Consider the following 22,614-nt stretch of genomic DNA (forward strand, 5'->3'; position numbering starts at 1 on the left):
TGCTATCTCACCAGTCTATTGTGACCGTCAACATGTTTACTCATTCTGCAAATGCACTGAACCAGTTTGAGAAAATGTAAAAACATATCATCACTAGACACCTTAACCTTTTAAGGCCTGACCCATGAAAAAATGGTAGGAAAAGTCATTTTTTGAATATGAGGTCTTTATTTGGCCCATTAACAAAATGTAACAAAAAAATGTACATTTTCTGGGGGGATATCTACCATTTATTACTATGTAATATTTAAAAATATTATAATGTGGCTTTCTGCTTCTGGGTATCTATCAGCGGACAGAAGACAAGTATCAAATTGTGTTCAACAGCCTTTTGAGGTGTATCAAGTGTATCAAAAATCTTTGTCCTATACACACACACACACACACACACACACACACACACACACACACACACACACACACACACACACACACACACACACACACACACACACACACACACACAGAGATATATATATATAATTTTTTTTTACATACTTTACTAACATCTTTTTTAAGGTTTGAGTCTACTATCCTCACTTCAAGGTGCAACCAGAAAGTAAACATGTGACCATTTACTCTAGAAATGTGATACAGCATTTCATCCAAACATGATGTTCTTTCAATATTTCCTGAAAATTAATTGAAAAATAACTTACATTTTTAGAGCCCTATAAAAAATATCTTTGATGGTCACTATTGTGACAGATGGGGTGGGGTTAATGGGAGGAAAATAGACTTTCTGATGCTTGGAGCAACGTAGCTCAAAATGTAAATGTACCAGCTCTTTTACACCCGAGGTTCGTTTGAAGCCGACTTCAGTTCCTCCATTTTAAAGTATATCATTCGTGTACGTACAACTCTGAGCGTGAGAGACACTTGTTTGAGAAATTTTCAGAATAATTTTTTGGACCAGATTTAGACTGTGGAGGGATTTTGGGCAATTTTCCGATTGTTCCTAAAACTTAACCTGTGATTGTATCAAAACCATCAAAGATAAACAGGTGTCCTTTCAGTAAGTCAAGATTTGGTTTTTCATGACCAGCTTAAACTTTGAATGATGTTTCTAGGTGAAAGTATAGCTGACCTGTATGACACATTTCTGCCAAAACCCATTCAATCCTATAGGATGAAAGCTTCACACCTTCACAGCTTTTTGTGAATTACGTAAACACGTTAAACTTAGGCATAACACACTACTGCTGATCAAGACAGTTCTGATATAACTTTTGTGGGGGGCAGAGTCAAAGCTGCGGGTGGAGTTGGACACAGAATGTCATGACAAAGCGATATTAATATGCATACGTTGTGCTTACAGCACTGGCACCCATCACAGCCTAGCTGGCCTCCTGTTTAAATTAAACTGGATCATGAAGCTCGAGCTTAGTCAGCACAAAACATAAGTAGTCGTACTTGCACAGCATCAAAATTTCTTCTAGAAAAGTGCAGCCAAATGTTAATATTTTTAAATTTTTGCAAGTTAATATATATATATATATATATATATATATATATATATATATATATATATATATAAATATACACTACCGTTCAAAAGTTTGGGGTCACTTTGCCATGGGATTCAATAGGGAAGTGACCCCAAACTTTTGAACGGTAGTGTATGTATGTATACATACACAAATATACAATGACTTCCTTTTTATACTTGCCAGTTTATCTACACCAACCAGTTTATTCATGTTTCTCTCTATTGTACTTGTCAGTTTATTTTTGCTTGTTACTTCCATTTTTCAAAATATATATTCTTGTCTTTTACACTTTACCACAGAGTTATGTTGTGTTTTTATCTCATTGAACTTTATACATTTAATAACAATAAAGAGATTTTATTCCATTCTATTCTATTCTATTCTATTCTATTCTATTCTATTCTATTCTATTCTATTCTATTCTATTCTATTCTTCTGTCCTACAGTGATCTGTCAATCACCTGAGGTGTCCAATCAGATTTCAGAGCTGGACAGCTCCGCCCCCCTGTGTGCTTTTTGTCCTTATATTACCTTCGCTCGCTGCTCTGTAAAAAAGCAGACCTGGGAGTGTACCGGACTTCTTGGCCACACAGAGACCAGTAGCGATCCACCAGCCGGAGATTTTTACCAGCTCTCCCACCTTAAGTCCTCAGTTCTTCATCACCGCCGACCTCAAAGCCTGAAAACCGGATCGGAAGGATGAACCCAGCTGCGGTGCTGGTGCTGGTTCTATGGACATCCGGGACGTTTTTAACAGGTAAGTCTGGTCTCTGACGATACTGAGACAAACAGGGAACGAGTTCTCTGTTTGAATTTAATTTATCCTGATTTCCAGCTGGAGAAAATAAAGATCAGAATCAGAACAGACACATAAGTAAAAGTTTCCTCTGAGATTAAAAAACTCTGCCTTTTTCACCCGAATAGAAAAAGAAAACTGAGTAGAACTTAATAGAAATTCACATTTTGGATCTTTCTTACAGTGATTTTATTTGTTATTAAGAAGTTATAATAATTTTACATTCCCGAGGCGATGAGGATGATGATGATAATGATGATGAGGATGATGATGATGATGTTTGGGTATAAAGATGGCTGGAACCTTTTTCTTTTTATCCACATGATTAGTCTTTAACTGCGGGTTTGGACTCGTCATTTTCTGAGAATCAGTCGAGTTTTGGAAACTGTCAGCTGGTCGTAAAACAAAAATAAGAACATATCTGCTGACATTTGGGCAAAACCAGACCGAACTCTTCCCTGTATGTGTCACATGATTAAAATATGACATCAGAAAAATAACCTGGTATTCCCTACAGGATGACACGATTCATAACGTCACACTGAGCCACTTTGGTTTTTTTCGTGTGTGTGTGGCGGTTCAGACCTGATCAGCGTGGTTTTACTTTCACTTCCTCGTTTTCAAATGGGTGGGGGGATTTTTGTGGAAAACCCAGAGCTCTACTCAATGATTGAACATATTACCAAAATGAAAGGGTGAAGTGGACCTGCGTAGTGTCTAGTTTATTCTTACAGATAAGACAATAGTTAATACTCCAGTGATCGACAACTCTGCCCTGTGTTGCCTTCACTTGCTCTGCATTGCAGATGAGCCACTATGTGGTGTTGAAGGCACCTGATATGCTTGTGCTGTAAACACTGTGCTGGCTGCGTGGTGTTTCTGTCAGATGTCTCATCACATTATTTCACATCATGGGAACATGTTTCACAACAATAAGGAAAGCCAACGAGGTCAGCAGTTGACTCCTCTCGTGCGCTCCAAACAAACCTCTAAATAGAGCTCATTCCTCGCTGTGAGACCGTCCCGCCACACAGGAAGGACAAGGCTGTTTTTCTGGTCAAGTGATCCATGAGATGGAAGAATAACAAATAACAAAGTCTCTCTGAGTTCTGAGTTTCATTAATAGGCGTTTATAAGTCATCATAGGTTACAGTCTGACTCACTGGAGATTACAGTGTGATTTAAAAGGAGTTTCACACCTCTGATTTAAAAGTTTCCAGTTTATTCTTGAGTTAATCTGTAGCTCAAATCCTGTAAACACTGATAATAAGACCTTAAGCATCTCAGTTACATCCATATTAATCCTTACTGAACCAAATCGTTTTTCTACAGCGCCTGTTCATTTTTAAATTTCTCTGTTTGTTGGAGGAGTTGACGACAGGACTACGGTGAAGGGAATGAGGGGTGATAATGGCTGAGATAACTGAAGAGAGAAAACCGGAGGACAAGGAAAGTAATGGAGTTGTTTTCTGATTCCAGGAGTACCCCTGGCTGAGTCCCACTTCCCTAGCTAAGCACAAGAAATCCCATCCTGCTGAGAACATTGGTGATATTGCTCTGTTGAGGAAACGGAAATGTTATAGATGTTATGTTTTGCTTGTGTGGTGACTGTTCGGATGAAGAGTAATCCTCTTCTTCGTTTCATCTCTTCATTTCCTGTCAGAAACTCAGCTTTCATCCACTGTCCAAGCAAATCTTTACAGAAGCAAAAAGAATAATAAATCTGGAGTTCTGCTTCATAATATTTGGTGGAGTAGGACACATAGTAGGAGAGCTTTGGTGAAATCCAGACTACACTGAAAAACTTATTCAGACTGACTTAAAGGACTGTCAAAGACAGGAAAGAACCACAAAAAAGTTGAGTCTACCTTATACAGAACAGCAAAGCCCTGAAAACAGACAAGCTAGCAGGATGCTAGCAAGTATTAAATTTTTTAAGTCAGAAGGTGGTTCTGCATCAGTTCACCACTGACCCAGAAACCGCTATCAGAAGATTCAACGGTACAAAAACCAGATTATAACCTCCAATCCACCTATGTGTCACCAAAATGACCATTTATCCATCCATTTTCTATACCGCTTAGTCCAACGTAGGGTCACGGGGGGCTGGAGTCTATCCCAGCAGTTACCAGGCGAGAGGCAGGGTATGGGCAGGTCACCAGTCCATCTCAGGTCCAACACAGAGGCACAAAGAACCATTCACTCCTAGGGAGAATTCAGAGTGACCAGTTAACCTAACATCATGTCTTTGGACTGTGGGAGGAATCCAGAGAAAAGCCATGCAAACACAGGGAGGACATGTAAACGCCACACAGAAAGTTCCAGAGTGAAGCACCAAGAATGGAACAGACTGGTGTATGAAGGTCCTGAGATGTTTATATCAGGGGTCAGATAGTCAGGACCAGCGGTTATAAAGCTCAGTTCACAGCTCCGTTTCAGGCTGCTTTGGAGAACATGTAGCTACTGAGGTTTCTGCATCGCCTGACATGCCATATACGTGGAGCGCTGACTGTGTGCTTCTGTTGATGGAACTCTGCCGGCTAATTGACAACAAGTGGCAGCTGCTGAGGGTCCAAACTACTTTTCCTCTTAATTGCTGTACTTTCCTCACATACTGTCTCCTGAGCTCAGAAAACAAATACTTGCTGTGTTCGTTATGTTATGTCAAATTACATGGCTCCTCAGTAATGAAAGGCACTGTTTTTTTTTCTTCTACAACAAGAGGATCTTATGTTTGTGTCCACTTCGAATGATAAACATGATGTTCTGCAGACTTGCTGGAGCCTGAGATGCCTGCTGAAGCAGCAGAGGCTGAATAAACCAGAATAAGCTGGTAACTGCATTCCTGTGTTCAGCGGTACATATGGGGTTGGGAGGGGCCACTCCAACGCTTATCAGGAAGTTAGTCAGAGGAATGTGGGTTTCTTCTCATCAGCGATGTCATTGTTACGGTTTCAGGAGAAAACCAGAGGGAATATTATCCACTGACTCTCGAAACTTAGCAACAGATGAATCGGAAGTTTTTTTCTTTAAGTTTTCTGTTCAGAGCCAGCTGTGCCAGAAACTTGTGAAGATGCAGCAGCAGCAGAAAAAGAAGAGGAAGAAGATTTTTTGGGCGGTACGAGTAGCTAATGGAGAGGGAATGCAGAGAAAAAACATGAAAAGAAAAAGTCAAATCATTATTATCAAAAATAATAAAAGGAATAAACATCTGGCTTGACGCCGCTGTGGGGACAGATGTGACACCAGGACATGATGTATGAGGGAGGGGAGGGGGGGATTAGAGTATACCCCCTAGAATAAACTAGGCTACACCACTGCAGCTCAGGACTGTGGTATTAAACCTGTTCCTGACTTCAGCAGACCAGAAAGTCTCTGCTGATGCCTCCTCATAGTTGTGTGAATGGTAACAGTCTGTTGTCTTTTGCGTTGCAGTGATGGGAACACGAAACGTCAGCGCCTGGTACGGAGACACCATCGTTGTTCCATGCCAAGGTGGGAATCCTCCACCAGTTGACATGATGTTCGTCAAGTGGAAGACTGTAAGTAGCAAATGAGTAGACTTTCTAGAAATAGTTGAATGTTTAGTGAGTTTATGATATCCCCGGACATTCAGTGGTAGCATTTACAGCAGGTACAGTACATCCTTTAAACACTCAGATGTTTCAGGCTAAGAAAACAAGAAACATGTGGCTGTTGAGAAGGAGGCTGCAGAAAGTCTATTTTTTCTGTAGATTGTAGCTTCTAGTGATCATCGAAGTTGCAGCAGAATCTCACAGCGCCCCTTACCCAGTGGAAGAGGACTGGTGTTACCTACCTTTGGATGAATTTAGTGTTGAACAATCTCTTAAAGCTTTCAACTAAATCATTGTATCCGCCACATGCCAGCTCTTTGTTGCTGGCACCATTTTTCAAGTCTTTTCTTAAACTCACGTCACCTAAACACCAAGCATGCGTAGAAAACATCCACCTCAGAAACCACCATTATGAGTGTTTACTCAGACTTTAAAAGACATTATTGACTATATAGGTTCAGGTAATTAATAGGGTTCAGTCTGTCCCAGTCTTTAAATGGTTAATGAAGGTTTTTTATTGGTTTTAATCAATTATTTGTGTCTGAATAGCTTTTTACTTGTATTTGACTTATGAATAGTTGTGGTTGCATTATTTTTCTATAGTTCCTTTAATATTCAGTTGTGATTATTGAAGAAAAAAAAACACAATAGGTCTGCTGGAATGTACTGTATTATATGAAGAGTGAACCATGTCAAATAAATGAAAAGTCATCTAAATCTATCTTTTAAAGCTAACTTACTGTGTAAACCTTGGGTGACTTTAACCTGTTGGTAGCAGCCGTATCACAGGCAGGACATGACACATAAATGTGTATTTTGCCTTCCAAGTACCTTCCTACATCACTGGAACGCTAAGATTCCTGACATGTGAATGATACTATTCCAGGCTACAATCATAACTAGGGATGGACCAATATGAACATTTTGGCTGATAACCGATATTTACCGATGTCAATATATATATTTTGTTTCTAAAAGTTTAAGATTATCAAATTCTGTACAAAGTAAAAATTATGGAAACATTAAGGGGCGTTAGCTTCCCGCCATAGTTTGTGAGCTTCTGAATGGCGGTTTTTCAGATGACATCAAATTTGTGGTGTTGGATGATTTGACACGGCATCCTCCTCGCGTCATTTTGACTTTGCAAATACTGCATACTGCTTTTCTAGCATCTTCTTTTGACACCGTGAAAAATGATCACACAGCTGACATTGCTTCTAGCTTCATTTACATCCCACAATGCAGTGCTGCATCGCTGTGACATGTCCTAACATGGCCGCCTGGCACAAACCTCCTTCCTCCTTCCAACACACTTACACAAACAGTAATTAGACGAAAATAAATATCGGCTGTTAATATTTGCTCATCGGATGGATACAGATATGTTAAAAAATGGTTAACAGCAGCTGATACCGATATTAATGCTGATATTTCATGCATCCTTAATCATAACTGTAACACTTATTTCTGACCAGTTGCCAATGCAATCTATCTTCAAAGCCATACTGTACACCAGTAAAAAAGATGGTTCATAATGCGTCTTTTAGACATAAAAAGCAGGATTTTAAGGGATTAAGTAAATCATAGTTCAGGTTAAGGTATCAGAAACTGTGACATAGAAATTTTCTAAAAAGACTTTTCTGTGTCATTTTATTGTGGTCTTGCTCATTAGAAAAGATCTGACGGTCCTGACGACGACTTGTTAGTGAAACAACCCGGAAGCATCCAGGCTACGATTCAGGCCACAGGCAGCTACGCCCAGCGGATCAGCATCGATGAAAACTACAGCCTGCACATCACCCAGGCCTCGCTCAGGGACCAGCAAACCTTCACCTGTATGGTGGCTTCAGAGACCAACCTCAAGGAGTATTCTGTTCAAGTTTTTGTTAACAGTAAGCTTCAAAACAAAGTTTATTCAAAGTTTATTACTGTTATTATTATTACTATAATTATTATTATATGCACACTGATTTTTTCTCACAAATATTATATAAAAGTCTCTTTTTGCACATTGTTTCTGTTAAAAAAATAAATAAAAAAACAACTTTACTAGCAGAGGTTGATGTAAAACATCAGGAGCACTTTCTGACCAAACATAAGCTGTTACATCCACCCAGCTTAGAGCGAGTTCTTCCAAATCCTAGTTTCTCTTCCCCAAACTGCCTGTGTGTCAACCAGTAAATTTGAAATTTGAACTGAGCCACAAAGAGAACTACGAAGTGAGACTTGTATGAGTCCAAAAAACTGATCATGCTCTTTTGTTTTTGCAGAGAAACCTTCATCAGTTGAGATTATGGGCGAGGCCAAAGCACTGATAAAGGACAACCTAACACCAGTAAGAACCAGCACAGACGTCATAGTAAAAGGGTCTGTAGAGAGGACAAAGATTGGATCACACTGTCATAATAATCGCTGTCAGACTGAATACATGTCCCAGAACACATGCGAAGATGTTGGATCATTTTGTGTCCCAGCAACCTAGAAAAAAAGTAAACAAAATGGAAATAAAGTTTATGATCCGAAATCCAGATTTCCAGCATGTATATCAATGTGAGCTTCCGGCTATGTGAAGACAACAGGTAGAAGAGACGGTCTGCATGCCTTAACTGCTTGCGAGTGGAACCACCGGGAGCATGTAACATAATACGTGCATGTATTGTCCTGCATAACATTGCGACCAGGTAGAATCTCCCTCTCTGTGACAATGTTAATGACACACCTGAGCCCCATGTGGAGGTACCGGCCCAACATTCATTCTGTTGGCATTCTGTCAGAATAAGGGATGGGCAGGATGTGTAGTGAGGGATGAAATCATTAGAAATGTCTTTTTTTGACCGGTTATTTTCTGATTATGCAGGAAAATCGATTATTATATGTGTGTTTGTTGTAGAATTTGTTTGGGGGTTTATTTCATGGGGACATGATAATGTCATGTTTTTAATCTTTGCTTTATTATGCTGAAAGGCTTATGTCTATTTTAATCACCTTATCCCTATAACGATTAAAGAAGTCAGGTGCAAAATACAAATATAAGCATATGCATCGAATAAAAAGTTCTATTATTTGATCAACTGTTAGGTTGTGCTGCATGTTCTTCCTGAAATCCGCCTTGTAATCCTACCCACTGTTGGGATCAGGATAATCCTGTTTTTTTGGATCAAAGTTATCCGGATTCTACAGTTTTGAACAACTCAAACTGAGGGTTTTATCCAGATAACATCCAGGACTGGATTACGTGATCCAAGCCGATTTCATAATCCGGATTTTCCTTTTGAACAAAAGATTTTTCAAGATTTGATCCTATCTGATAACCGAAGTTTGAACAGCCGGCCCTTAGAAATCATACTGATGATATTATGAATGATGCTTCTATGGGTGCTTAGCTTCGTCTAACCTTTTGTTAGCTTTAATTTGTTTTTGCTTGTTTTCAGGTAGGAACATGCGTTGTTTCAGATGCAAACCCTGCAGCCACCATCACGTGGAAAAAGGGTGAAAAACAGTTGGAAGCTGATGGAAAAGGTAACTCATGTTATGAACTTAAATTATTAGCAGATCCCAAGCTGCTGTTAACAGAGATCCTCCTGATGGACAGCTAGTGTTTAACACTGTGAGGAAACTGAAATGGGATTTGTGATTGTGTTCACTGAATGAATAATAATAAATGGAAACATGTCATTTTAACATACACCTAAATTAAAATTAGATATAAATAAGATATTTAGATGATTTAGAAATGGTTCATTAGGTTTCCTGTAACACTATATTTTGATCTTTGGTGTCTGATGTTGTCCAGCTGCTGGATCAGACAGGACTAGTTGAATACTGAATGCTACACCTTCACACTCACTCTGTGTTTATGTGTGTGTGCTTGTCTGTCCGTCTAGGTGTTGTAATAACCTCCAGTTTGAAGCTAGATCCCGCCACAGGACTGTCCACCACTTCCTCCACCCTGCAATATTCAGCTACCAAAAAAGACAAAGATTCAGTCTTCACCTGTGTATCCACCTACGAGGGGTCTAATCAAGAGACCCCCCTTGGACCTTTTCCCATCTACTGTGAGTGGAATGTAGTCTCCCTATCAGGCTCTATAAATTAGTTACGTCTTCTACAAAGTCATGGGTAGTCAAAGTTAGAAGTGTGAGTAATGTGTGGTATTAGTATTGAAAGTTAAACAGCAGTATGTCGACTGACCCCTGCAGCAGAGGACTGTGGCTGAAAGTTTAAGTCAGAGAAGAAGCTGTGTTGTGTTTATTAAAATCAAACGCTCACACAAATATGGTAGATTTATTGCATACTTTAATACTTAACTAACTTTCCGTCAGTGTTTAGAGTGCTGCACAAATGTTGTTTTTGCCCATAGGTGATGATTATCTCTGACCAATAGAATGTCAAACCATGAAATATAAATATACCCTTATTGGCTTCCCTATAGTTTGAGGTGTAAACCAGAATCTGTTTGCTGTTTCTATGAGTTGTATTCCTCTACTGGAAATGGACACACTGCATGTTGACAGAACAATTGACTGTCTAAAATAACTTGTTTTGTGTGTTGAGGTTTGACGAGTTTGGATGTGAAATTGGAACTAGCAGATTGCTGAAAGTTGTTTTAGGATTTTATGAATCAGTAAATCTTTACTATGTGTTGACAGACTAATATGTCACCTGTTTTGTTACATGCTTACATGTATCTTCATCTGTGAACTAAGTTATGTTTTAGTGAAACATTTTACAAAGTAAACATTAATATTTCCTTTTTCTTTGTCCCATTATTGTCCTCTAAACCTCTCAGATCCATCAGAGAAGGCTAGCCTTGAAATTCTGTCCAAGCAGCCCATTGTGGAAGGAGACAATCTGACGCTGAAGTGTTCGGCCGATGGCAACCCTCCACCCAACTCCTTCTTCTTCATCTTCCAGGTATTTATTTTTTATTCACTGTTGCAGCCTGTTACAACTTTCAGAAGAGAAAGTTCATCATTAAAAATTACACTGTTTACTAGATGTACTGATGTTAAATTCAGATTAGATTCAGAATAAATGATTCATCCCCAAGGGATAAATCTTTTGTAACAACACACTATTGGAGATAATAGGAATTTAAAGTAGTAAAAATGTTTGCTCATATAAAATTCATTACATACAATATACATTTGCAGGTAAACTTATCAAATAATAATCACAAAGGGTGGAGTTACAGAGTTTGATTCCCTGTGGTGCCCGGTGGAGTGAGTCTATTCCTGAATGAATTCATGGGTGTGAGGTGTCTGTCGAAAGTAGACCTTCCCTTCCTTCCTTTCTGCTTCTTGTTGTTATGTTTTTAATATAAAAGTCCATCAGGTCTAACTTTGGATAAGAGTATTTTTATCCCATAACTAGCATCATGAACATTTTTTTTTCTTTCTCCATCAGACGAAGAAGATTGAGGTAAAAAATTCAGACACCTACACCTTTCCCTCCATCAGCAGAGATGCTTCTGGTGAATACAAATGTTCCCTTCATGATAATGAGGAAATTCAAGCCTCCCAGCACGTCCTTGTTAACTGTGAGTACTCCTGCTGAGCAGAGGTGTAACTTCTCCACCATTAACAAAAAGTTGTCCAGACTTTGATTTGAACTGTTCCCCAGATCCGTCCTTATTCAACCAAACCCGGACTGAGACACTTCATAGAACAAGGCTCTTTGATTCTCTTTAAATGAAATCAGAGTTACTGTAATCTCAGTTAAACCTTGGCAGCCCTGTCAGACAGGGAGGTGTAAAAGTCAGTTTCTCTTTTTCTGACATTTCTTTTTCTCAAATCTTTGGATGGGTTTGGATTAGGTAACTTCTTCTTTTAGTGGCCGCTTTGACCAATAAGACGTAAAATGATGCAGCTACAGCTGACCAGACATGGTGGTATCTGAGGAAGGTTCCCGTGATAGGTCTCAGCTTTTAATGAAGTTTGTTTTGATGTCTTAAGAGAAGCAAAACAACAGGTTACCCTTAAAAAAATTCCATGTTTCCACATGTGCTTTACATGTAGAGCACATGAGATTTATATATGGAACCACATGCAGCCCACATGTTCCACATGTGAAGCACACATATTCAACATGTGATCCACATGAATATGTTCCAAAACCATCATTTGTGGTGTTTTCTCAGATCTGGACCTGACTCTCAGTCCTTCTGGGAAGATTGTGAAGATGGTGGGAGACTCCTTGTCTGTGAAGGTGGAGAAGAATGCCACAGGTGATGCTTCAGTGTCATGGACAAAGGTAAGGATGATGAGACAGAGTCATTTGCAAATGATAAAGAAGGAATTTATGTGTAATTACTGCATTCAGATGTGAGTTCCAGACTCATTTTATTTTAAAGAAAGACAGACTGAATGTTATTCTTATTTTCAGGATGGAAAAATGGTGAAGGAGCCAGAGTTTACCAGGCTGACCTACAGAGATGCAGGCGTGTACATGTGTAAGGCTTCCATGGGACACCTGACACGAAATCAGAACTTTGAACTGGTTGTAGAAGGTGAGTGTGTGTTGTTATGATTTATGTTAAAACACACATAATAAAAAAGATAAACAACAATCCCTGAATCAAAACTGGTGCAGTGTGATGAGTATGTAGTAGTAGCATGCAGATCTTATGGTCATCTATATTTGTCTACTGTGAACAGATAATAGAATATGAGAAGATATGAGAATTTTTGCTCTAGATATACTGGATGTGAAAGAGGGGGGGGTGTCTATAGAGAGTAAGAGCTTTAGATTGAATAAAATGCGTGTGATGGAAGAATTTTTAAGTTTTAGTCTTGAATTCTAGAAAATGGTGTGGAAATGACCATGCTGTGAAAATTTTCCATTTAAAAAAAATGGTGCCGCAGTAGATGAAGTAACTGCATTTATATCATCTTAACTATGTTCATCTTTGTGTCTTAAGATTTACCACTGAACTTTTTTCTGTTAACACAATCCATTTTAAGAGATTAGTGTCTTTATCTCCCTGACATCTCCGTGGATACTGTCCTCCATGATTAGTGTCTCTTTGTGGTCTTTGCTTTGTGTTTTTAGTAATATCAAACAAAACTGGTCTTTTTGGACTATTTGAGTACATAGTTATGAAAGTGAAGAAGGGAAGAGGATAATGGAGAAGATATAGGGTGTTCAATATTTTAAGTTAGCTATTAGCTTTTTGTTACTACTGCTGTCTAACTACCTGGACAAAGATTCACTAGCTGATCAGGATTAGCTTGTTCTACACATATAAAACACCAACAAACTGACAATGGTGAAGGGGCGCACACACCAAAAACTGACAGACTTTCACAGATGCTCTAAACATGCCCAACAGCTGGTTGTTGGCTTGCTGTAAGACCCTTTGGGGACTTGAGACTAATGTGCTTAGAAAGAAAGAGCACCAGGATGACATTACAGTTTGTGTTCTTCATCACATATCAAATAATTCATCTTGAAGAACTCCCTTTATCTGACTAAAAGTAGAATAGGTTGTCTACATCTAGTGCTTTCTGTCATAAATAAAGCATATTCAGCAAATAAACTCATTACAGCATCATAACTAACCAGAAAATCCAGTTTTACTACATCAGGTGGAAGTCTGAAAATAAACTCCAACAAATTAAATATTGGTTCTCTATGTTATAAAAGGACGTTGAACTGTTTTACTGAGGTGGTAATGTTCATCCTTCAGGAAGTCCTGTGATCACCAGCCTCACGAAACACAAGGCTAATGACTCCAAGCACCAAGTGCTGGTCTGTGAAGCTGAGGGATTCCCAGAACCCAAGTTCAAGTGGAGTGTCAACTACACCAGCGTGAGTCTTTGTTATGTCCTATTTATGCACTCATTACTATGTCTATTTCAAATGTCACTGCTCTCATACTTCCATGCTTCCCTTATGTTGTCATGGTAGTTGGCCAGTACATCCACCAGACAACAGTGCAGTCCAGACAGAGATCTGAGTTCACCTCAAAGTTCAAACATCCGTTTCAGACAATAACACAAAGGGCATCGGTGGAGGAGATCATGATGATGTGCATTAAACAGGCAGTGCTGTGGTGGTGTGTGCAGTCATTAAGTACAGTGCAGGATTTTTTGTTTCTTTGTTCCTTTGGCTGCTTGCACATCAGTTATACTGGTCTAGTTTCTATGCTGAGTCAAACAGGAAATGATGATTCTCTCCACTGATCAGTGGAAAGTAATTTATTTAATTTATAGTTTTGGGAATGGGTCATTCAGGCTCTAAGAATGGTACCCATTCTTGGATGCTGGAGTGGGGATGATGATGCACCCCCCTTACCTTATGGTTCGTCCTTGTTGTAGCATCTTTATCTAACTGTTACACATGGGCCTGATTGTTAATATTAAACCCCCTGGGTCAGAAGTTGTTTCTTTGTCAGTCTGGATGATGGGTTTGAAGTATCATCTGTTGTCTAGGAATGGTGGTGTAGCAGCATTACAACTGAGCTATATCCTCTTGTTTGTGTGTGTGCTGCTATAATCAAGTGTACTTTTGCCTTCCTTTAGGAGAAAAGCTCATACATTAATGGCAAAGCAGTCCACAACATCACTGTTATCCTCCAGAAAAACCTCACCATCGTATGCAATGTCAGCAACAAACTGGGAGAAGACGTCAAAATAATAAATATTCATCCTGGTAAGTCCAGTTTTATTTAATACTTCTGTTTCAGAATGAATGGAGACCTCATGGCAGTTTATTCAGAGCGAAACACAAGTCACCGTCTGTCTGGGACAATTAATCCTTCCAACTCTCAGCAGTTACACTTCAGTATTTTTTTAAGAAGAAAACTAGTATCTAACAGACACAACCCACACTGCCTTTCATAATGACTTCCTGCATGTTGATCAGCAGCTCACGTCTTTTTCTTTACTTGAAAAACCAGCTAAATTACTTTCACCACAAGGATCCAGTGTGAAGTAAAGCCAAAATAGTATAAGGTGAATATTTCACAATAAAACCCACACTAGTGAGTTTTTAAGTGCTGTAATAAAACTTAACTACAAAAGAGCAAAAGTAAGTTAGATTTCTGATTATGGCTGCTAGCTCCCAGACTTCTGTCCCACAGTGATGAGACAGACCTGCTTGTATTCAGCAGAGCCTCTCTTTTCTTATGACACCTTGTTTGTGTGGTTTGTTTGAAGTGGAGTTTAGCAGTGTTGTTACATGAAGGGTTCCCCTGGCACAGCAACCACATCGACCTGGTTCTAGTTTGAGAAGTTTTCACTATGACACGATGTGGAAGGAAGGCCAGAGGCCTGTACAACAAAGCTAGATGCTGAGCCTCAAAAGAACTGAACAGAAAATATAAAGGAAAGGAAGGAACTGAGGAAGCTCTGCCTGAAACGTCTATGATGTAATAAAATGAAATTGAGTGATCAGAGTTCAGTCCGTTTATATTGTCCCATTAATTAGTATTGTATAATCTCATAAATGTACGCGTTACACAGTCGGCAGTTGTCTGCCTGCATTACTTCCTGCTATTGCTGTGGCAATAGTGTTGCTTTTTTAAGCCGTAATATGACTCAGAAATTCCTACAATGGGTTAGATGCAGCTTCCTCAGCTGTGTGCATTCCCATGACGACTGTGAGACTGTCGGCACAACACTGAAACGTTACACACGGAGAGCAGGCACAGCTATCACATGCCGTCATGTAAGCCAGATTAATAGCACCACACAGTTTACTTTCTGATTAAAGGAAGTGTAAACCTGCTTTAGAGGAAATGTAACTTTAAATGATCATGTCAGATTTATTTCAAAGTACATACGTGCATGGTGACATCACTTCATGTTGTGGAACGTGGCAGCATCCGTGGTTTTAGTGTTAGCTGCTAATGTAAGCAGTAATATACTGCAAAATACTTTACAGGTCAATGTATTCTACACTGATGTATGAAAACATCGGAATTTGACATCACGAGAAGTTTATTTATGACGGAGGCAACACAGAAATCCAGTTGTGTGTGTGTATATATATATATAAATATATATATATATATATATATATTTATGCTAAGATCTCACTGAGCCTCAGTAAGTCACGCGAGAGTTGACTTAAATTTATTTAATTTAAATCAGTTCAAATCGATTTTTTTAACCCAGCCCTACTATGAACCCGGAATCAGTTCCTGAGCTGTGTGATAAACACACCACCTATGCCCGTGAGATATGCAAAGCATAGTTGGACACTGAATGCTCTAAGAATTTCAATAGGAAATAGAAAGGTAGCTAGAATAGAACAGAATATCTTTATTGTCATTGCGACACCTCTCACAACGAAATTGGGGGGGCATTTCTCCCACAGTGCCATAAAACACATAGAACATAAATACAATCATAAGTAACTATAACAAACATAAAAACGCCTCCACATCCACGAACATGCACACATGTACACACCCACACACTCACACTAATGCACATTGTAAAATACCGGATTAGGATAAAGGACCTACTGTCAGGGTTGTGAGTAGCGGATGAGTTGTGGACAAAAATGCAGGCTTACGAAGACGTAGTAGGCAGACAGGTGCAAAACTCAAGTTTATTTTACAGGAATTGAAGATGAGGAACTAGTAGGAAGCAGATGGAGCAAATTAGCAAATTAAACCAGGTGTAGGAACAGGAAGCAGAAAGCAAAACAGAATACACAAGGGGAAAACTGCAAAATAAAACAGGAAACAATTATTATCACACCGGTCATAAAACATTTTTTTCTTCTTGTCTTTTTCAACATAATTTAAAAAAATCTTAATTAGTTGAAAAGGCTATCAATGACACTTAATTTGCATATTTTCATATCTGGGAAAAAACCAGTCTGCCTTACCTGCCGCTCCCTGAACCACAGCCTCTGCTCTCCTTCCCACAGCTGAGCCGGAGCCACGCCCACATTGAGGGCCCGCATATAACTGCTTTGGGTTTGAGCTGTGTTTGGTTTGAATGCCCATGCTTGGTAGAGCTTTAAGCTGAGTTTATCCCCATCATTGCAGTATGCTACATGTTAGGATTGCTGCTTCCTAGTGTGTACAAATCTCTTCTGTAATGCCGTATTTCATACTGCCCCCTGTACAAGCATTTAAAGTTTTAGACAAACTTAATGTTCATTGTATTTTCTTTTTCTTTTTATATGAATTTGAATTTGTTTCTGTTTGATTTCAGATATTCAGATGAGAAGTAATGAAAAAGGTAAAATATTTTCTTTTCCTCTCTAAACTTCTGCCAGTCGTCTTATGGTTATGCAGTAGTTAAAGATATGATGTCAGCTACTTCGTATCTTCAGACTTGACAGGTGACTGTGATCATCATAACAGATCATTAACAGATCAATATTAATCAGAATTGATGCGCTGCTGTTCATTCAGTGTGTGAATGAAAATAAGACACTAAAGTTTTGGCTTCATTATAAAGAGATTTGAGGTGAAATCTGGTAAGATGTTAAACTTAGTGTGATGTTAAACTAAAGTGGTCTTAAAATAATGTAGAATCTAACAGCATGTTTTTAGACGCTCTAGTTGGTGTGTTCATCCTGAGTGTTTCTGTGTGTGCAGATGATCAGGTGTTCTCAGTGCTGGTGGCGGTGGGGGTCATCCTGTTGCTTGCGCTTGTCATTGGAATCAGCATTTGGCTCTACAGGAGGAACAGCAGGTATGGAAATGCTTGAACACTTATCTCAGAGTGTTCCCAACAGATCCAGGACAAGATCTGTAACTAGCAGGGATGAAAATCAGCAGACAGGAAGCCAGATGTCACATTACTTTAGATACTGGATAAAACAAACTTTCCTGTACTAAATCCATCCCATCTGTCTAAGAAAGGGCTGTGGGTAACTACAACTTAAAAAGAGGATAATTTGTTTACTATTATTAAATTAGAATATTTATTTTGTGATAGAAAAAATTTTTTGAGATAAAAAGTTTTCAGTTATACTGACATAACCCATCACCCCTTCAGTCAGACTGTCTGACTTCCCCCCAGGTGGCATACAACAAATCGACAATCTCACAAATATTTAGTGTAAACAGCATGTCATGTGTTTCTATATGATGTTCTACATCAATACTACCATGTTCTAGATCAGCATTTCCCAATCTGGGAGTCTTAAGATATATATATATATATATATATATATATATATATATATACATATATATATATATATATTATGATCTCCTGGATCTTCCCCTGAGAAGTTTTTCTCTAACTGGACCTTTTTAAATTTTAGTTGAATACCCTGTTCTAGACCCTCTCAGGAAGTTCATCTAGTTCACTTCCTGTCCAGACTGTTCTCATGTTTCTCCTAATTTAATGATTAACTGTGAATTCTGTTTTCACTGCAGACGTGGAAGCTTCAAGACTGAAACTACAAATCCGGTCAAGTTAGAGGAGACCATGAAGCTGGCGGAGAACAATGAAAAACCTTAAAAGCTGCTCAGGTAGGAGAAAATTCCACAAACATAAACAAATACAGGCTAAAGAAAAATGTTTCATTCTGATCAGTAACTTGAGTCAAGATGTTATCGTTGGTGTTTCTTCAGCTTTGACATTCAGTCTGTTGAATAAAACAGAAAAACATCAAATACATTCACATATTCTGATGTCCAAAGATGATAAGACAGGAGCCATAGTAATGCTGTAGATGTACATCATATCAGGTGCAAAAACAGGCTGCAGGAGTCTGGACTGGTTTTACTCTCATGTCATTTATTATCAGTATGTTGGGAATTACTTATGGGCAAAGTATTTAATGTATCCCGCTCCTTATTACATTACACCATCATTCATCAGAACTTCCAATCTGATCATATCTTACAATCTTAATCAGCATTTTGTAAAAGGTTACTACCTCCTGAACGGTGTCCAGGGTTGGACTAGCCCTTGGTCACCTCCCAGTTGAGTTCAACTATCGGTTGAGAAGTCAAAAGTTTTACGCTCTTCTAGCCTGCATGATCATGCTACAGTTTTTTATCAGGTTACATATCCTTTAGGGTTTCATGCAGTACAGTTCAGCATCACACACACAAGTGGATGACCGAAGGATGACCTGACTCTGTCCTTTCTGAAGAGGAGAGGACTCTCCTACTAGGGGATTTTTACCAAGTGGGGCTCTCTGACTGGGGATTTTGACCACTGCATACACACAGTACAGCTCAGTATATTATGCACACACACAGTAAAACAAAAAGAGTGCCATCTTGCTTTTCTACTCAGGGTTTTCCCAGATAGTACACAACAATGGCCATCTCCATAACTGGCAGTTTTAAACTATTAGATTAATAATATTGGATAATTTATTTTTAATAATAAATTCCCAAAAATAAAAACTTGACTTGGATTTTCTTTCAGTGATGTAACCAAACTCTGTCTAGTGATGTCATCAAAGTGAGTCTAGTGATGTCATTCAACTGAAGCTGTGTCCCAATTCACGGTCTACAAACTACAGAGTGTCCTATGTAATTTGCACACTTCGAAGTCCACTTAACTTTTGTGAAATGGTACAGGCTACCTAGCCAACAACAATTTCCCATAACAACAACGTAGGATGTCGAATCACTTAAATCTCTGAAATTACTGTTTTATATCACTTTAGTGAACGTTAACACCACCGGAGTAATAATGTAAAAAAATAAATAAATAAATGTCTGAGGCTCTGTTGTTTTCCAGCTAATACAAACCACTTCTTTAACCCCTTAAAATCCACAAATATCAAATATTACAGAATTTTAATACCGCCCACGTTTTAATGTACTTGGTTTTGTCATGTTTCTACTAAAGTGTGGTTAAAAACAAACAAACAAACAAACAAAAAAATGTACTTCTGAGCTTGGTTGCTGATTTGCCACTATCTTGTACGCAATGAATTCTGGGAGAAAAGAGGCCGTGAAGGATGCATCGCCAGCAGCCTTTGTTTCAGGCCAAACAAAATGTGGCTTTATAGAGTGGATCCGGAGGCAGCTTTGAAATGGGACAGTGCTCGGTGCACCATGATGACGTATGCAGCCGACAAATTCACACTTCGAAGTGTGCAGACCCTGAATAGGGACACAGCTTGAGCCTAGTTATATGAATGTGGTTTTTTAATTAGTTCTTTTTTCTCTATAACTTTATTGACATCTTTTTCAAAGTTAAAAAAATAAAATCTTATACAAACACAAGAATGTCACATATCACACATTAGAAACATCAAAGTTGTACAAATACAAACATTAAAAAAGCTATATATATATATATATATATATATATATATATATCTCATTATTAATGTTTTGATTACTGGTGATGTGTACACCTTTACGTCTGTAATCTTGTAAATATAAAAGGAGGGTCAGTTTTCCAGCCATATTTTGTGTATATGAAATTATTTAGTATATTGATCAAACTAATAAGAACGATATTGGGTATGAAGGACAGATTAGCTTAATGCTATTTACTCAAATGCAAAACATCAGTTGTACTGTCTTCTATGTTTCTTTGCATTGTTCCCAATGAATAAACAAATAAATAAAATTGTAAATTGAAGAGTTGAACCTCATATTTCTACAATGCATTTATCATTTGTTCATAATGCACCTTTGATGATTAATACAGTCTGTAGCTGTGTGTCAGTACGTTTCCACTCTGTGAGTCATTATTGTGTAATCAGTTCCTTCACTAAGTTCTACCGAAACTTATTATGCCACGGTCAGCTGCATGCGGGAGCCGGTTTTGGAGCCAGATAACATGAAAGGAGCATACAGAGAGAGAAAATTCAGTGTATAAAAAGATTTTGTAACTTCTGCTGTGTATGTGGCAAACATACACTCGTCTGAGCCTTGGCCGGGAATATTTCACATGATACAGATAAATTGTTAAATTCGAGGAATAATATTTTGTCTTGACTTTTCTTCTAGCAGTCAACCTGAACACTGCTGATCTTTTTCAGAAGGAAACAGTTTTACCCAGAATTCTGGTCAAGTTTCTCTGTAGCTGGAACCAGAATGAAGTTTAATGAAAACGTTTAACAGATATACACTAAATAGATTCTTTTTCACAGTTATAGAAACGGCATCTATTAATCACATTTGGGATAAATTTTAAATAACTTTAAAACTTTAAATAAGAATGATGCGATCCTGTTATCAGTGTGTTTTCTGTGTCAGATTATTTTGTGATGGAAATGGTTTTAACGATGGTTTCTCTGTGTGTTGTAGAGATGAAGGATCAGTCAAACAGCATCAGAAAAGACTCCCAGCCAGCTTCATGTCAGACATCCTGAATGTGCACTAAGGCTGTACTCTTTTACTGTGCCTTTTGTAGTTCTTTTTAATTTATTTTCTGTGTGAATGTCCTGCTATGTTTTGTTCCTGTGAGGTTGTGTATTTGCAATATTTATTTAGATTAAGTTTGTTTTTTAAGGCTGTTTTTATATTAAAAACTATATAAATAATTCAAATGTTCTCAGGCTGGGCATGCTAATGTATTTAGTGTTCTTTAAACATTCTTTACTTTTTTGGATAATTTGAAAGGAGAATCTGTTATTTTGCTCAGATTAAAAAGACACTGTGCTTTATGACTTCACACTGATGATTATTGTACCTGATGTCTGAGTATAAACACTGGAAATAAACTGATGGACTGTTAATAGGATGATAACATGTTGCTTATTGTTTTGCCAGAAAACACAGTAACTGTGGCTTCAGTAGGGTTATGAGGTTATTTATGCATAAGTAATTCCTTAATAACTGTGTAAAAAGTGATGGCTAGATTGTAAATAAAGTGAATTTCTTACTTTTGACTTACTTTCCCTAACAAACTGTCAGGGACATACTACAAAAAATTGTTCTTCATTGTGACATCCTGCATAATATACATATCACGATGACTGCGTAAACTGTGATAATAAAAGTCCCTATATTTGCATATTTAAAGTGAGGTGAGGTTTTTTTCAGATTCCAAATGAACCCAGCAGTCAGATTTCTACATTTTAACACTGTTGATCTTTTTTTTTTTTTTTTTTTTTTTTAACCTGCCCTGTCCAGCATCATAGCAACCAAAATGATAACCTGGTTGCTGTATTGTGCCAAACAAATTTGCTTTGCCAAGGGGAGGCTTATGGGTATAAGGCTTCTCTTGATAATCTGATTCATTAATTTATTTATTTACTTTGAATTATGGAATCTATGTAATCTTGCTGGACCTGACCAGAGGGGACAGAAAAAGTGGGAGGACAGCATAAAGATGCAGAAGGGAAAGAAGAAAGAGGAGACAAAAACACCACAGTTAAAAGGCAACGACCCTTCAATCCACACTATCACCAGACAACAAACTACTACATTTGTACATAAACACACCAGAAAATTTCCTACAGCTTTTACTGAAAAACAGAGCTGGCAGTGATTAAGAATTCTTAAATAAAAGCAGATCACAAACGTATCACAACACCAACCAGATACAAACTCACAGAAAAAAAAGAAAGATTATCTCTTAGATTATAAACCCACTGGAAAGCTCAGTGACTGTGTCAGCATGCAGAGAATGAGGAATAAGGAGTAATCAGTGATGAGGAGTGGTGAGTGAGATCATGCAAATGCAACCATGCCTCTACACAGGCTATAGGCAGACCAGGGCAGTCATCAGTGCTGACAACTTAGCGACTTTCTCGCTAAATCTGACGACTTTCCAAACCCTCTTGGCGACTTTTTTTGTCAAAAGCTACTAGCAACAAAACTAGCGACTTTCATTGTGGTTATTGGAGACTTTTCTGG

General features: G+C 38.2%; 1 protein-coding gene across 1 annotated transcript; it reads left to right on the top strand.

The window, feature by feature from the left end:
- Positions 1–2,032: 2,032 nt before the first annotated feature.
- On the top strand, positions 2,033–21,764 carry LOC121654988 (CD166 antigen homolog). Its single transcript, XM_042009396.1, has 16 exons — positions 2,033–2,247; positions 5,722–5,828; positions 7,534–7,753; positions 8,132–8,196; positions 9,293–9,380; positions 9,746–9,916; positions 10,651–10,775; positions 11,268–11,400; positions 12,001–12,113; positions 12,246–12,369; positions 13,549–13,670; positions 14,384–14,513; positions 17,033–17,059; positions 17,422–17,518; positions 18,211–18,306; positions 21,061–21,764. The coding sequence occupies exons 1-15, from the start codon at positions 2,190–2,192 to the stop codon at positions 18,293–18,295; spliced, it is 1,665 nt and encodes a 554-aa protein (XP_041865330.1). The 5' UTR covers positions 2,033–2,189; the 3' UTR covers positions 18,296–18,306; positions 21,061–21,764.
- Positions 21,765–22,614: the final 850 nt, after the last annotated feature.

Source organism: Melanotaenia boesemani, chromosome 15 (assembly GCF_017639745.1).
Source record: "Melanotaenia boesemani isolate fMelBoe1 chromosome 15, fMelBoe1.pri, whole genome shotgun sequence".
NCBI lineage: Eukaryota > Metazoa > Chordata > Actinopteri > Atheriniformes > Melanotaeniidae > Melanotaenia > Melanotaenia boesemani.

Excerpts from the sequence above, each read along its gene's own strand:
- LOC121654988 (XM_042009396.1), top strand. The coding sequence starts at position 2,190 with ATGAACCCAGCTGCGGTGCTGGTGCTGGTTCTATGGACATCCGGGACG. Across the intron at positions 8,197-9,292 it reads TAAAGGACAACCTAACACCA|GTAGGAACATGCGTTGTTTC; the intron begins GTAAGAACCAGC and ends GCTTGTTTTCAG. Across the intron at positions 14,514-17,032 it reads AATAATAAATATTCATCCTG|ATATTCAGATGAGAAGTAAT; the intron begins GTAAGTCCAGTT and ends GTTTGATTTCAG.